The sequence below is a fragment of the Mustelus asterias genome, chromosome 13 (genome assembly GCF_964213995.1).
Source record: "Mustelus asterias chromosome 13, sMusAst1.hap1.1, whole genome shotgun sequence".
NCBI lineage: Eukaryota > Metazoa > Chordata > Chondrichthyes > Carcharhiniformes > Triakidae > Mustelus > Mustelus asterias.
Genome location: NC_135813.1, coordinates 60,166,138 through 60,181,527, shown reverse-complemented (window position 1 = coordinate 60,181,527; position 15,390 = coordinate 60,166,138). Strand labels below are relative to the sequence as shown.

The 15,390-nt window shown below is 42.9% G+C and overlaps 1 protein-coding gene across 1 annotated transcript; it reads right to left on the bottom strand.

Annotated features, from left to right (window-relative positions):
• Positions 1 to 8,210: 8,210 nt before the first annotated feature.
• On the bottom strand, positions 8,211 to 12,032 carry LOC144503126 (immunoglobulin lambda-1 light chain-like). The gene is made up of 3 exons (XM_078227637.1): positions 11,944 to 12,032; positions 11,473 to 11,829; positions 8,211 to 8,655 (listed from the first exon to the last, which is right to left on the bottom strand). Exons 1-3 carry the CDS (start codon positions 11,990 to 11,992, stop codon positions 8,327 to 8,329), a joined length of 735 nt encoding a protein of 244 aa, XP_078083763.1. The 5' UTR covers positions 11,993 to 12,032; the 3' UTR covers positions 8,211 to 8,326.
• Between the last annotated feature and the right edge of the window lie 3,358 nt (positions 12,033 to 15,390).

The window sequence follows — 15,390 nt, the reverse complement described above, 5'->3', positions numbered from 1 at the left end:
GATTTCAGGCGCGGATCTATTTGACGCCCGGATTCGGCACTGAGACTCAAAATGGGTAAAATCAGGCCCATTATCTCCTCTAACACTGATGCAATCTGCAAGATGCATTTTAGCAATTCCAAAAGCTTCTTTGATAGTACCTCTGAAATTCATGACCTATACCACCTAAAATAGCAAGAACAAAAGAGAAGGGCAGGAGAAGACGATATAGTCTGTCAAGCCTGCTGTGCCATTCAATATGATCACAGTTGATCTTGTGCTCCAACTCCACATGATTCCCTGAGTCTTTGCCAGATTTTCCTCTTTCAACTCCTTTTCCTGCATCACCCAGCTGACTGCCCTTCACCTAGTTCCATTTTTACCTCTCTAGTGTTTGCCAGAGAATCACCTGCATGGCGGCGCGGTAGCACAGTGGTTAGCACTGCTGCTTCACAGCTCCAGGGACCTGGGTTCGATTCCCGGCTTGGGTCACTGTCTGTGTGGAGTTTGCACGTTCTCCTCGTGTCTGCGTGGGTTTCCTCCGGGTGCTCCGGTTTCCTCCCACAGTCCAAAGATGTGCGGGTTAGGTTGATTGGCCATGCTAAAATTGCCCCTTAGTGTCCTGAGATGCGTAGGTTAGAGGGATTAGTGGGTAAAATATGTAGGGATATGGGGGTAGGGCCTGGGTGGGATTGTGGTCGGTGCAGACTCGATGGGCCAAATGGCCTCTTTCTGTACTGTAGGGCTTCTATGGCTTCCCTTGCTGTCCTGCATCGTAACTTCTGGCATTCACCAAAAATCCATCCCTGTCTCTTTTCCATTTCTTAACTAAATGTTTCCACTTGGTGACATTATCAGAAAATATCATTCCAAGTTTCAGATGGATGCTGATAACATCCAGTGTGACCCCTTTTGACCTACTCACTACCTTTGATTAATCAGAATGTTTATCTGACACCCTGTACTGTATGAGCAGAGGCAGTGGAGTAGTGGTATTGTCACTGGACTAGTAGTCCAGAGACCAAGAGTAATGCTCTGGGGACCTGGGTTCAAATCTCACCATGGCAGATGGTGAAATTTGTACTCAATAAAAACCTTGAACTAGAAGTCTAATGATGACCATAATACTATTGTCGGAAAAGCCCATCTGATTCACCAGTGTCCTTTAGGTCTGGCCTACATGTGACTCCAGACCCACAGCAATGCGGTTGATGCTTAACTGCCCTCAGGGATGGGCAATAAATGCTGGCCCAGCCAGCGATGCCCACATCCCATAAACAAATAAAAAAAATCCTCTAAATATTGGAAAGATCATACTATTATCTTTGGCCTCTAATACAATCCTTATTTCCTAGTTACTGACTCCAACCCTCTGGCAATTGTCTGGGGCTGATAAATGAGTCACAAGATTGGAATCATATCTGACCTGGGATGAGCTTTGTGACCCATAGCCATGCCAGTAACAAGACTGCCCACTTAGTCATTTATGGCATCACACGTCTCTGCCCTGTCTCAGCTCATGCAATGTGAAGACTTTCACCCTCTAGACTTGACGATCCCAATGCTATTCTGACCAGCCACCTATCTTGCAATCTAAAGTTAAGACTTTTCAGTCTAAAATACTTATGAGTTATTTTTCCCTCTGAATAATTTTCCTCCTCTTCCGTTCCTTTCTATGGGGCAAAAGGTCATCTGCTGATAGATAAATAAGCACACTTCTCCTTTACCTGATGTTCATATGCACAAGGGCACACAAAACAAAAAGTGACATTCAGTTTAGATATATATATAAATGACTTGGAGGAAGATGTAACTGGTGTGTTCAAAAAGTGATATTCAGTTTTTATATATATATATAAATGATTTGGAGGAAGATGTAACTGGTGTGATCAGTAAGTTTGCGGATGACACGAAGATTGCTGGAGTTGCGGATAGTGATGAATGTTATCAGAGAATACAGCAGGATATAGATAGGCTGGAACATTGGGCGGGGAAATGGCAGATGGAATTTAATCCAGATAAATGCGAAGTGATGCATTTTGGTAGATCTAATGTAAGGGGGAGCTATACAATAAATGGCAGAACCATCAGGAGTATAGACACACAGAGGGACCTGGGTGTACAAGTCCACAGATCCTTAAAGGTGGCAGCACAGGTGGAGAGGGTGGTGAAGAAGGCATATGGCGTGCTTGCCTTTATTGGACGGGGCATAGAATATAAAAGTTGGCATATGATGTTCTCATAGAAATCATAGAAACCCTACAGTACAGAAAGAGGCCATTCGGCCCATCGAGTCTGCACCGACCACAATCCCACCCAGGCCCTAGCCCCATATCCCTACATATTTACCCACTAATCCCTCCAACCTACGCATCTCAGGACACTAAGGGCAATTTTTAGCATGGCCAATCAACCTAACCCGCACATCTTTGGACTGTGGGAGTAAACCGGAGCACCCGGAGGAAACCCACGCAGACACGAGGAGAATGTGCAAACTCCACACAGACAATAACCCAAGCCGGGAATCAAACCCAGGTCCCTGGAGCTGTGAAGCACTGTGAAGCACTGTGAAGTGCTAACCACTGTGCTACCGTGCCACTGTCGCAGCTGTATAGAACGATGGTTAGGCCACATTTAGAATACTGCATCCAGTTCTGGTCACCACACTACCAGAAGGATGTGGAGGCTTTGGAGAGAGTACAGAGAAGGTTTACCAGGATGTTGCCTGGTATGGAGGGTCTTAGCTATGAGGAGAGATTGGGTAAACTGGGCTTCTTCTCCCTGGAAAGATGGAGGATGAGGGGCGACCTAATAGAGGTGTATAAAATTATGAAGGGCATAGATAGGGTGAACAGTGGGAAGCTTTTTCCCAGGTCAGAGGTGACGAACACAAGGGGTCACGGGTTCAAGGTGAGGGGTGCAAGGTTCAACACAGATGTCAGGGGGACGTATTTTACACAGAGGGTGGTGGGGGCCTGGAATGCACTGCCAAGCAAGGTGATTGAGGCGGACATGTTGGGATCGTTTAAGACTTATCTAGATAGCCACATGAACAGACTGGGAATAGAGGGATACAAAAGAATGGTCTAGTGGGCACATGAGCGGCGCAGGCTTGGAGGGCGGAAGGGCCTGTTCCTGTGCTGTATTGTTCTTTGTTCTTTGTATCTTTTCTTTCATGGGATGTGAATGCTACTGGTAGGGCCAGCATTTGTTGCCCATTCTAATTGGCCATGAACTAGATGGTTTGCTTGGCCATTTCAGAGGGCAGCTAAGGGTCAGCCTGGAGTCACATGTAGACAAAATTAGGTAAGGACGGCAGATTATCTTCTCTGAAGGATATAAGTGAGCCAGATAGCCTCTTACAACAGTCAATGATTGTTTCATGGTTACCATAACTGAGACTAGCTAATTGAATTTCAATTCCACAAGCCGCTATAGTGGGATTTGAACCCATGTTCCCGTGGCATTAGTCTGGACCAGTGGATTATTAGTGCAGCAGCATTACCACTGGTTTACCGTTTCCTCGTTTGAGCTTGTCCTTCCTGCAGACCTTACTGACAATCTACAACAATGTGATGGTATTCAATCCATTTAATCTCCTGAATAAAAGTTCATAGAAATTTCTTCTTAACCCATTTCAGCAAATCAGGTAAATCTACAAAATAACAACTTCCTGTCGTTGCATTATTATTGAGTACTTTCTGTGGCATAAATATTACTTGATTGAATGTGAAGTGTGCTGGTATACCTAAGGTTATAAAATATGCTATATATCGACAAGTTTATTTTCTTGCTTCCTTCAATTCCTGTAACTAAGGAACCCAAGTTTTCCATAAAACATTTCACCACTTTGATCTTTACTTTTTCTTTAAATTCTAACCGCATATTCATCCAAATTTTTTCGTAAAGGTTAGCGTCTTTTGAATTTTAACCAACGGTGCATTTTACTCTTCACCGGGCTTTATTTCTTAAATCAGGGCGAGCGTAACATTGCCGTTGTGGACCAGCCGTGCATTATACATACCGGTCAATTTCCATTTAATTTCAAATCCAGGCTAGTTTCGTGCCAGGAAGGCAAGTTGAACATCGGCCCCATCCACTGCTCTCCGACTGACAAATGTGCCTAATTTCAATACTTGCTGAGATTTTGTAATTTAACCTTGAGGGTCTGCTGAGCCCTCGCTGCGTTAAAGATAGTTGCGTTTGGTAAGTCATTCTTCATAAATGGGAGCTTCGCACTTTGGCATCATCTACGCTGCTTTTTATTGAATTCTCTACAATATATCAAAGGCCGTTTGATGCAGGGTGTCCCAACCTGCACACAATATTCCATGAATGACATTAGCAATAATTTAAATAATTGTAGCGGTATAGGGTATTACTGGTTTTGGGAAATTCAGGAAATTCGCTAAAGTTTTACCTTGTCGTGATCACATTGTTGTTTTGTAAGTTGTCACTGTAAGTTCTAGGTATGAACAAAGAAAATTACAGCACAAAAACAGGCCATTCGGCCCTCCAAGCCTGCACCGAGCATGCTGCCTCTACGCTTCAGGGGACCATATCCCTCTATTCCCATCTCATTCATGTACTTGTCACGACGCCCCTTAAAAGTCACTACCGTATCCGCTTCCACTACCTCCCCCGGCAAAGAGTTCCAGGCACCCACCAGTCTGTGTAAAAAATCTGCCTTGTACGTCTCTTTTAAAACTTGCCCCTTAAACCTATGCCCCCTAGTAATTGACTCTTCCACCCTGGGAAAAAGCCTCTGACTATCCACTCTGTCCATGCCTCTCATAATCTTGTAGACTTCTATCTTTGAATTTGTACGATTTGTATGATTTGAACTTTAATTCTAATCGTTTTCATTTTGAGACTTTAACCATGTAAGCAACACGAGACAGTTTGGTGAAGTAACTCAGGAAATCTTTAATAAATTGTGGATTAATACCTATTAAAGACAGGCGGACTTGACTAACTTTCTTTCCTGTTCTCTGTTCTCTCTCCCTAACTTCTGCTTCCCTCTGGACAGCAGTCACTTGCTGCACAACTTGCTCAGTGAAAGCTTCTGTTTATTAACTCATTTCAAACCACATCCCACAGTGTGATCAATGATGTTGTTTCATTTTGATTGGCCTAAATGAGGCCCCTAATTGGCTTAAAGATGCATGATCAATCTATGATTTGTCTACTTGGACATAATCAGTTTTTAATTGGTTTCTCCAGGGTGTATTAATGTCTTTTCCCATAGACACCTGACTGGCCCGGTAAGGTTGTGAGACCATCCCTCCCATTAAAATCTGTTACATTACTTATTTCTTGTTAAGATAAAATATTTTTTAATGATATCTCTCTTGCCCATTTGTCCACAGTGGGGGAAATATGCTGTAATTCCCCCATAATTAATATTGCGAGTTCATCGTCTCAAAACATCATTTAATTGCTATTAAATCAGACCCCTGTCAGTGACTCTCAGTTTGGGACAGGTTATTTGAAAGCTGTTGTTACTTCTCTCTGTGGTTACTTGGAATGAGTTGTTTTACTTTTGAAACAAAGGATAGAGTGATAAAGTTGTTTATAACCTTAAAACTAAGGGAGAAGTTTACAACATACTAATATAGTATATATAGTATTATGTATAGAATATAAATTGGAATAGTTTTCATGCCTATTTTTACTAGAGATAAGACAGTATGTGATGTCTGGGAATATGGATTCATTGGATGTCTAATTAGGCAGCACAGTGGCACAGTGGTTAGCACTATTGCCTCACAGCACCAGGGACCTGGGTTTGATTCCCGGCTTGGATCACTGTCTGTGCGGAGTCTACACGTTCTCCCCGTGTCTGTGTGGGTTTCCTCTGGGTGCTCCGGTTTCCTCTCATTGTCCAAAGATGTGAGGGTTAGGTGCATTGGTCATGCTGAATTGCCCCTTAGTGTCCCGGGATGCATAGGTTAGAGGGATTAGGAGGGTAAATGTGCAGGGTTACCGGGATAGGGCCTAGGTGGGATTGTTATCGGTGCAGACTGGATGGGCTGAATGGCCTCCTTCTGTACTGTAGAGATTCTATGATTCTATGATCTATAGGACTTCATTAAAACAGACGCTTATCAACATGTCTTTGTGAGACAAATAGCTTTCGTTGTATCTGTCAGTACTTGGTATAAATCAATTACACTTGCAGGATGGTTTTCTAAAACTTAAAAGTTACAGCAATTTCACAAAATCGATATGAAATACATATGGATACTTGAAAGTAATTGGTGTGCTAAATATAACACGATGCATTCAACTAACAGATACTAAAACTTAACAGATACTAAAACTTAAAACCCTACAGAGTTACAAAATCTAATTACAGAATTTAATACTAAATTTACAAAATCGAACGTGACTATAGTGGGAAATAAAATGACTTCCCTTAAACATCACAAGCTAAATTGCACTAATTTAATACACAAGGCTGGATGTTTCAATATTTGTTTTGCATTGCACAATAGGACTTTGAATTTTAGAGAACTGAACTGATAATTTTAATTTGGAGGGAGGTGGATGGTTCCATGCCAGTGATCGTTCAACCTCGATATTTTGCACCAGTAGCTTCAAGAGTTAGATCTTCTTCCTTTGAGTGTGAGGCTAAGACCAAGTCATGTGATGAGCTTGTGTCCCAGAATCCATCAGAAAACCAAATTGGGTTGATATACTTCGATTGTCTGTAAACTAAATTGAAACTAATCATTAAACATCAATTTCCCTACATATTCACGCTGCTGTTTGGTGGCATGTTAGTGTGTCTGGTGTTTCCCACATTTACAACATTGTCGCAGGTTCAAATATCCAAGAACTAGCTTCCTAACCGAACTTAGGATGTGTCAGCATGAAGCGTGGCGCTTGAAGAGGGCGGCTCACCACTACCATCTCAGGCGTAATTAGGGATGGCCTAATCATCATCACATCCCACGAACGAAAAAAACAGTCAGCATTGGGAAAGACACCAAGAGAACGCCCCTGTTATTTCAATGGCGCCTTTGGATCCATTCCATTTACCGGAAAAGGCAGAATTGTTTAACATCTTATTTGAAAGTCAACATCCCCGTCAGTGCAGCTCCCCTTCAGTACTGCATTAATGGGTCAGCCTGGCTTCTACATTCAATCCCTGGAGCCAAACTTGAACTCATGACCTTTTTAATTCAACGGCATGTCTGCCTCATGCGACTGTGTGCGCTAGAGTAAAGTTTAAACGTTTATTTATTAGTGTCACAAGTAGGCTTACATTAATGCTGCAATGAAGTGACTCTGAAAATCTCCTCGTCGCCACACTCCGGCACCTGTTCACGTACAGTGAGGGAGAATTTAACATGGCCAATGTACCTAACCAGCACATCTTTCGGACTTTTGGAGGAAACCGGAGCACCCGGAGGAAACCCACGCAGACACGGGGAGAACATGCAGACTCCGCACAAACAGTGACCCAAGCCAGGAGTCGAACTCAGGTCCCTGGCGCTGTGAGGCAGCAGTGATAACCACTGTGCCATCATGCCACCCCAATCAGATTGCTCTCCAGGCCGTAAAAATAGATTGTATAATTTGGTTCATTCCATGCTTTCTTTTAGCCTCTTCCCCCATTTCCTCCAGCTAAGTCCATTTTCTAATATTTGACCCCATCCATTACTTTTTCTCTTTCGGCTCCATTTTCTGGAGAAGGTCAATGTATATCTTTCACATGTCACACCGACATCAGAAAGGTGAAGGAATGACCTCAGCTGGTTCTGCCGAGCTCTTCCCCACAATAAACAAATCAGTCTAAGCACCAGTCTAACAGATTTCCTCTGACCAAGCCAGTGAGCTGAGGACTTGGTGAGGTTGCATATCTGTGACAACGCGCTGGTAGACCAAGAGCGGCGAAACTTCGGAGAAGCGAGCGCTTGCGCCACTTCACACCGCCTTCCACCGATCTTCCGCCCAGGTTGAGGCGGGAGATGGGCAGAATCGATTTCTATAAGATGCCTGTTATATACTATCAATATGTTTTCGATAAATATATTCATTTAAATATATGTCTGGAACATGCTACCGCCTCTAACTAAACACGAATTTTAGAACTGCAAACAGTCTTCTGCAATTGTAGGAATTTAGTGGTGGAATGTTCATTGACGCTGGTTTAGTTTTAAAAAAATTGACGCATTGACCATGCTGATGAAATGTGACTTTATTTAACAATATTTTAACTCGATTATACGGAATCCGTTTGTGACGCATTTAATAAATCAGTTCTAAGATTACAAAGAAAACTATATTGAAATCCTGTTCGTTGCCAATTGTTCCGATGCCCAGATTTTAATTGTCTCTATCACTGGCAGGCTGATCTCTTGATGCTTTTCTGAAGTTCAGACTCTAGAGACTCATGTGTGACCCCGCAGGTGTACACTTCGTGTGAATTCCACTCGGCGGCGCTCAGGGTCAGGTAACTGCTCACACTGTACATCTTGTTGGTGTCCGCCACGGCCTGAGTTGTCTGAACGCCGGTTTCCGTTGCTTTGTCGTCGACGCTCCACGAAACTTGCACAGAACTGGGAAAGAAATTATTCACCAAGCACACCAGAGTCGCCGTCTTTGCGGCAGAGATTTGATCGGGCGCCGGAGGGAGAAGAGACACCGAGGGGCGGGACTTCGCCCGGGCTGTAAAGGGGAATAATTGAAAAGTGGAGAAGCAAATCAACCAGATGTGACAGCAATTCTAGACGAAAGCAGCGGCTGACAATTTTCGCTGGGTTTCTCGCCCTTTTCTCCGCCGTAACCTCGGCTGAAACCCTGAAATACCCAATGCCATTTTACCTCGCGTTCTGAAAATGGTGATTTCTATAAATGCAATAGTTAATGTTGCGAAATGCTTCGAATATTGATTCTTATCGGCTGAAGCTCTTTGAATCAGGTGGTCACATATTTTACGTTAGCCACATTTAAGCCTTATCTGGATAGACACATCAACTAACGGGGAATAGAGGAATACAAGCGGTTGGTCTAGTTAGGACAGCGTGATCGGCGTAGGCTTGGAGGGCCGAAGGGCCTGTTCCTGAGCTGTACTGTTCTTTGTTCTAAATCAAATATCGAACTACAGTTGTGCTGCACTTTTACATTTCATGACCTAGCCTCTATCAAACTTACCTTTTATTCGCCTCATTGCCCGTGATAGTTGTTATATTTGCAATATTTTATTTACAAACCCAATGGTGTTATAAGTAAATTAAATGTCCCAGGGCAAATCCCCGCTCTGTTCTCATAGGATTTGATTTGTTCCTGTAATATGTTTCCACAAACTGACAAACTGATCCCAGGGCAAAACAAGGGGAAACGTATTGTCCATGAAACATGATACAATTTTGGAGTTACGTTAAATCTGTGACATTTATTCGGGGTTTCCCACAGTTCCGGCCATTTTTTCATCCCCAGTGTCACATTCAGCCACGGGCATCCCAGTGATATATTGCTTATTGCAGATTCCAGCATCCGCAGTATTTTACCTTACTTATTGCAAGCTATCTCTCTCACCCCCTTCACAATAATGAAATTATCTTGCCTAGTATTCCTGTGCTAACTCATTAATTCATGGGTGGCACAGTGGTTAGCACTGCTGCCTCACAGCAATTCTGGCCTTGGTTCACAGTCTGCATGTTCTCCTCGTGTCTGCTTCGGTTTCCTCCCACAGTCCAAAGATGAGCAGGTTAGGTTGATTGACCCTGCTCAATTACTCCTTAGTGTCAGGGAAATTACCAAAGTTAATACATGGGTTTTCAGGGATAGGGTCTGGTGGGATTGGTGTGGATGGACTGAATGACCTCTTTCTGTACTGTAGGGATTGTATGAATTTAGGAACTAAACATATCTGTGAACTCAAACACGGGGTAGATTTTGAATTTGAGTTATACATCTAAACGATCGATTTCAACTAACATCAAAATCATGAGGGGTGCAAACTGGGCTGTTGATTCACTTGTTGTTCGAGGACACCCAGATCCCTCTGGATTGAAGGACTCTGCAGTCGGAGTAGCCAATCAGCCCCTCAAGCCTGCTGCGCCATTCAATACGACCATTGCTGATCTCATCTAGGTCTCAACTCCACTTTCCTGCCCGTTTTCCATAGCTCTTCAACTCATTACTAATTAAAAATCTGTCCATCTCCAAATCTGTCAATCTCCTCCACAAATTTACTCAATGTTCCGCATCCAGCCCACTCTGGGGTAGCGAATTCCAGGTCCACAACACTTTCAGAGTAGTTTCTCCTCATCTCTGTTTTAAATCTGCTACCGCTTATCATAAAACTACCACCTCCCCTTCTAGATTGCCCCAAAAGAGGAATCATTCTCTCTACGTCTACCCTGTCAACCCCCATCTTATATACCTCATTTAGATCTTCCCTCATTCTTCCAAACTCTAAAGAATATAGGCCTAAACTGCTCAATCTCCCTTCACAAGACAAACCCCTCATCTCTGGAATCAACCTAGTGAACCTCCTCTGAATTGTCTCCAATACAGCTACATTCCTCCTCAAGTATTGCTGTGCCCTCTTCAAGTAAGCAGATCAAAAGTGTGGGCGGGGATACTCCAGGTGCGGTCTCACTTGTACAGTTGCAGCAACACTTCGCTACTTTTATACTCTATTCCTTCAGCAATAAATGCCAGCATTCCATTTGTCTTCCCTATTACGTGCTGTATCTGCATACTAGTTTTCTGCGAATCATATATGAGGACACTCACATCCCTCTGCCAAGCGCTCTGAGTTTCTCGTCGTTTAGAAACTAACTTGCCTTTCTATTTTTCCGACAAAATGGATAACCTCACATGATGATCTTCTCAGTCATCACATTGCTGTTTGTTGCATCTGCTGTGCTCGAATTGCCTGTCGCATTTCCCTGCATTACAACAGTGACTACACTTTAAAAGAAAATACTATATATGAAGGCCTATTGAAAGTTTTGAGATCGAGAAAGGCACCAAATGAACGCATGTTGCTTTTTGATGCATGTTATCTTTAGCTATCTAGTCCCTATTAGAAAAGGCAAATTTGACGATAAGATGAAAAAGGAAATAACTACAAATAATGCGTCCTTTTCGACCCAACAATTAAATCATTTCAATCCATGGGTGGGGCGGGGGGTGGGGGGGGGGGGATGCGAGAAGAGGAAAATAAATCATTAAAATTGGTTCGGCGGTTGAATGTTACGTGGAGGGTAGAGGGGAACGGTGTAAATATTAACCAAGTATTTGGATTAAGAAAGGCTTAAAATACTGAGCTGAATACGTTCAGTCCTTCAATCATACCAGCAAGGTTACGCTGCACGTAGTACCTTGTAAGTTTATGCTTAATATTATTGGACATGAGCTGTCTACTTCATAATTCCGTGTCGCCTGATTTTCAATGTTTAGCACCTTATTGTTTTGAGAAGGAAATTGTAGATTTGCACCATTCCTATAATATCACGAAGTGAAGTTACTTACTCTGAGCCGACAGCCTGGTCCCACTCCCGAATATATAGACTCCGGCAGAGTCAATCCATACTGCGCAGTAGTAATCGGCCTCATCCTCCGCTTGTACCCGGCTGATGGTTAAGTATCTCGTATTGGCGGACGAGTCACTCCTTCCGGAGAATCGATCTGGAGTACCGGAGCCCCTGCTCACAGTAGCAGTATTATGGTACAGAACATAACGAGGAGCATTATTAGGTTTTTGCTGGTACCAGCTTATAGCTGCGTTTCCCAAGTTGACCCCGGTCAATGTACAACTTATCTCGACATTTCCTCCCGGGACAATGGAAAGAGACAGTGGTTGGCTTAATGCAAATTCCGCGTTTGAGCCTAGAAGAGAACAAAGGCGAGAGCTTCAGACACCTCAGTCACTACCGAAAATGGCAGTAAAAGTCTTACTCAGAACAAATACACCTCGGAACGAAATTTCGTCAAATTATTTACCTGACATAAAAAATAACAGCACGGCGGCAACACTGAGCCACTCAAACATCGTGGCGACTGGCAGGAGGGCAGAAATACCGATACAGGTATCTAGATGAAACGAATGAATTATCTGCCTCCTGATATCTTTTTATCAACAGTGTGAAGGAGGCGTTACCTGCCTGTTCTGTATGTATGCAAATCCTTCCTGTAATGGCAAAACCTAATTGGACAATCTCAACTAAGTAATATGCAGCCGATTTGCCAGGAAAGTTGTTTGTCTTCCAGAGACCAGAGCAAGGAACTTTCAGAAATTGATGATACAGATTATTCATCATTATAGCTTCCATTATTACAGATTGGCTTTTATCTACCGTGAAGTGAATGGCTGCACCACTAAGGCATTGATAAAATTGTCATTAAATAGTATCGAATGTATTACAATTGCTGTTTACTAAGGACCGTTAGTTTTGTTATTTACTGAACTATCAAAATAACATCGGCTTCGATTACTATTAAGGATATAACGGGACAAGGTGAAGGGCGGAAACCCATTGTGCTGAACTGGATGAAGGGCTGTGACCCACAGAGCCAGCTCTATAAAGGAGGAAAGTCAAATGCATTTGATTCGCCGCTTTTGTTGCGGGAGAGAATTGAATCCACACTTACAGAGCAGCCGTAGGTTACACTCTCCAATTAAAAGTCAAATGACCTTCTACACTGGTGCTTGTGCCTGAAACAGAACCGATATGAATTAGACAATGCTGTACTTGGTATAACTCCCAGCCGGTTACCAGGCCAATTGTTTTGGTGACGACTTTGTGGAGGGTGTGGACTGAAAACTCTACAACTCTTCTTTTAAATGACATGATAAACTTTACACGGGGAGACGCACCTACAGGTGTGATATTGACAGGAGGCGATGAGATTTATAGACAAATCTTTTAAGGCTATTTTAGTCATGAACGTATGCAAGTAGCGAATGGCTCACTAGAGCAGTTAAGTGCTGGAGAGAGTGAAACAGGCAGCGAGCGAAGTCGATGGAAATAAAAATTAGGGAAAATTCAAAATGGGTTACCGATTCGCTCGAATATTATCGCAGAGTCAAAATTGCATCCAATTAGCCCACACATATGCTACAAAATATAGGGATCTCTAATTCCTGCAATTGTTGATAGTTCTGTAGAATAGTGCAAAGATCCACTGGTAAAGACTTTGCATCGCAACTGTAAGGATGGATTCTCCAGACTATTTAACATCACTTCATGGTTGTATCTCTCCCTATCTTACCCCACCATTGCTAACCGTGTTGAATTAGCACCTTTATGAAATCCCTTCGTAACCCTTTCTTTGTCTCCATCTCGTTCTGCTTCTGTAACACCTTTTCGAAATCTTACACCTTTAAGTAAAATTGGTCATATCTCCAGTACCCTCCTTCTTGGACTATTCCGTGTTACTATGAGGCATCTGGGAATCAGCTTTATTTTTACGTTTTGTCATGACGTTAAACATTTGTCCCATCATCTCACTTCAATTTTACTGACAGTAATCTTACAGCTTTAACATTTGTGTTGTGAAAATATTCTACCAGAGATCAAATAGCTTCCTGGGTTATTAGTTGGAGATTACAACTTTAATAATATATAATATACTCATGACACTTCTTATTGTCCACTCTGAAGAAAAACTGCAAATTGTTTTAGACAGATTAGTGAGTGTAAGTAAAAAGGGCTGAGCATAAATTGTAAGAAATAAAATGTATAAAAATGTGCAAAAAGAAAATCATATCAGAATACAAAATCACAGAGAAGAACGAAGAGGTCAAACAGGTAGACAAAATTGATTACCCAGGAAGTATGTTAAGATCAACTGGAAAGTGCAACCAAGATCTAGACAATATCCAGGTTTGGGCTGACAAGTGGCAAGTAACATTCACGCCACACAAATGCCAGGCAATGATCATCACCAATCAGAGACACTTTAACCACCGCTTCTTGACATTCAATGGCGTTACCATCACTGAATTCCCCACTGTCAGCATCCTTGAGCAGTCCTTATCATTGACCAGAAATTCAACTGGACTCGCCATATAAACACAGTGGCTACAAGAGCAGGCCAGCGGCTCGGAATACTGCAGTGGGTAACTCACCTCCTGATCTCCCAAAACCTGTCCACCATCTCCAAGGCACAAGTCAGGAATGTGATGGAACACTCCCCACTTGCCTGGATGGGTGCAGCTCCAACAACACTCAAGAAGCTTGACACCATCCAGGACAAAGCAGCCCCCTTGATTGGCACCACATCCACAAATATCCACTCCCTCCAACACTGGCGCTCAGAGGCAGCAGTGTTTACTACCTACAAGATGCACTGCAGCAATTCACCAAAGATCCTTAGACAGCACCTTCCAAACCCAAGACCATTTCCATCTCGAAGGACAAGGGCAGCAAATACATCGGAACACTACCACCTTCAAGTTTCCCTCCAAGCCACTCACCATCCTGACTTGGAAATATGTCACAGTTCCTTCGCAGACGCTGGGTCAAAATCCTGCAATTCCCTCCCTAATAGCATTGTGGGTCAACACACAGCATGTGGATTGCAGCGTTTCAAGAAGGCAGCTCATCACCACCTTCTCAAGGGCAACTAGGAATGGGCATCAATGCTGTTCAGCCAGCGATGCCCATGTCCCATGAATGAATAAAAAAAGAAATAAGATGAAGGACTAAAATGGCCAAATGTACATGCCATAAACTGAAAAAGATAATGATCAACTAAAAATTTACCATGGAAACAAAGCTGAGAATCCTGGAATACTCCACCACACCAATTTGGAGTGAAGTGAGTGCTGGGCAATCAGGGAAACAAGGCAAGGAAGAACTGAAACAGCAAAGTTGTGTTTATTTGAGGCAAATAATGAAACTATCTGGGACAAGTCACAGCACCAATAAAGAGATGCTAGTAAACTCTGAGACCAGGACAACTCCGTTGACCAAGATCAGGAAGAGACAGTTGGAATTTCTTGGGCACCTCATAAGAATTAACGAGTTAGAAAGTCAAAAGCTGATGGGAAAAATCGATTGTACCTTAACAGAGAGAGTTCATTATCTTATACATTGTAATAAAATAACCTGTCAGATGCCTAATTTCAAGGTTAAGACTGTAGGAAGCTGCTCGGCTCTTCCTTTATCATTAAAACCTCGAAAACTGATACTACTTAATCTGTAACACCCGATTACGTGACGTCAAGAGACAGTATTATGCGCGATGATGTGCGCATGCGTGGATTAACCTGTGCACCGGCAAAATTTGGGCGCGCTCTGATGACGCCGGCATTCACGCCCCCGCGCACTGTCCGCATGCGCATTCGGCAAAACGTTCCGAAAAGAGGCAGATTTGTAAGAGTTATGCCTTGGACAGGCAATTTAGTACTTCCATTAGCCTGGTGTAATTTCTCTAATGGGTGCC

Coding starts and splice junctions, on each gene's coding strand:
- LOC144503126 (XM_078227637.1), bottom strand. CDS start 11,992: ATGTTTGAGTGGCTCAGTGTTGCCGCCGTGCTGTTATTTTTTATGTCA. Junction 11,830..11,943: donor GCTGTTATTTTTTATGTCAG/GTAAATAATTTG, acceptor GTTCTCTTCTAG/GCTCAAACGCGGAATTTGCA. Junction 8,656..11,472: donor GACCAGGCTGTCGGCTCAGA/GTAAGTAACTTC, acceptor TCCCCTTTACAG/CCCGGGCGAAGTCCCGCCCC.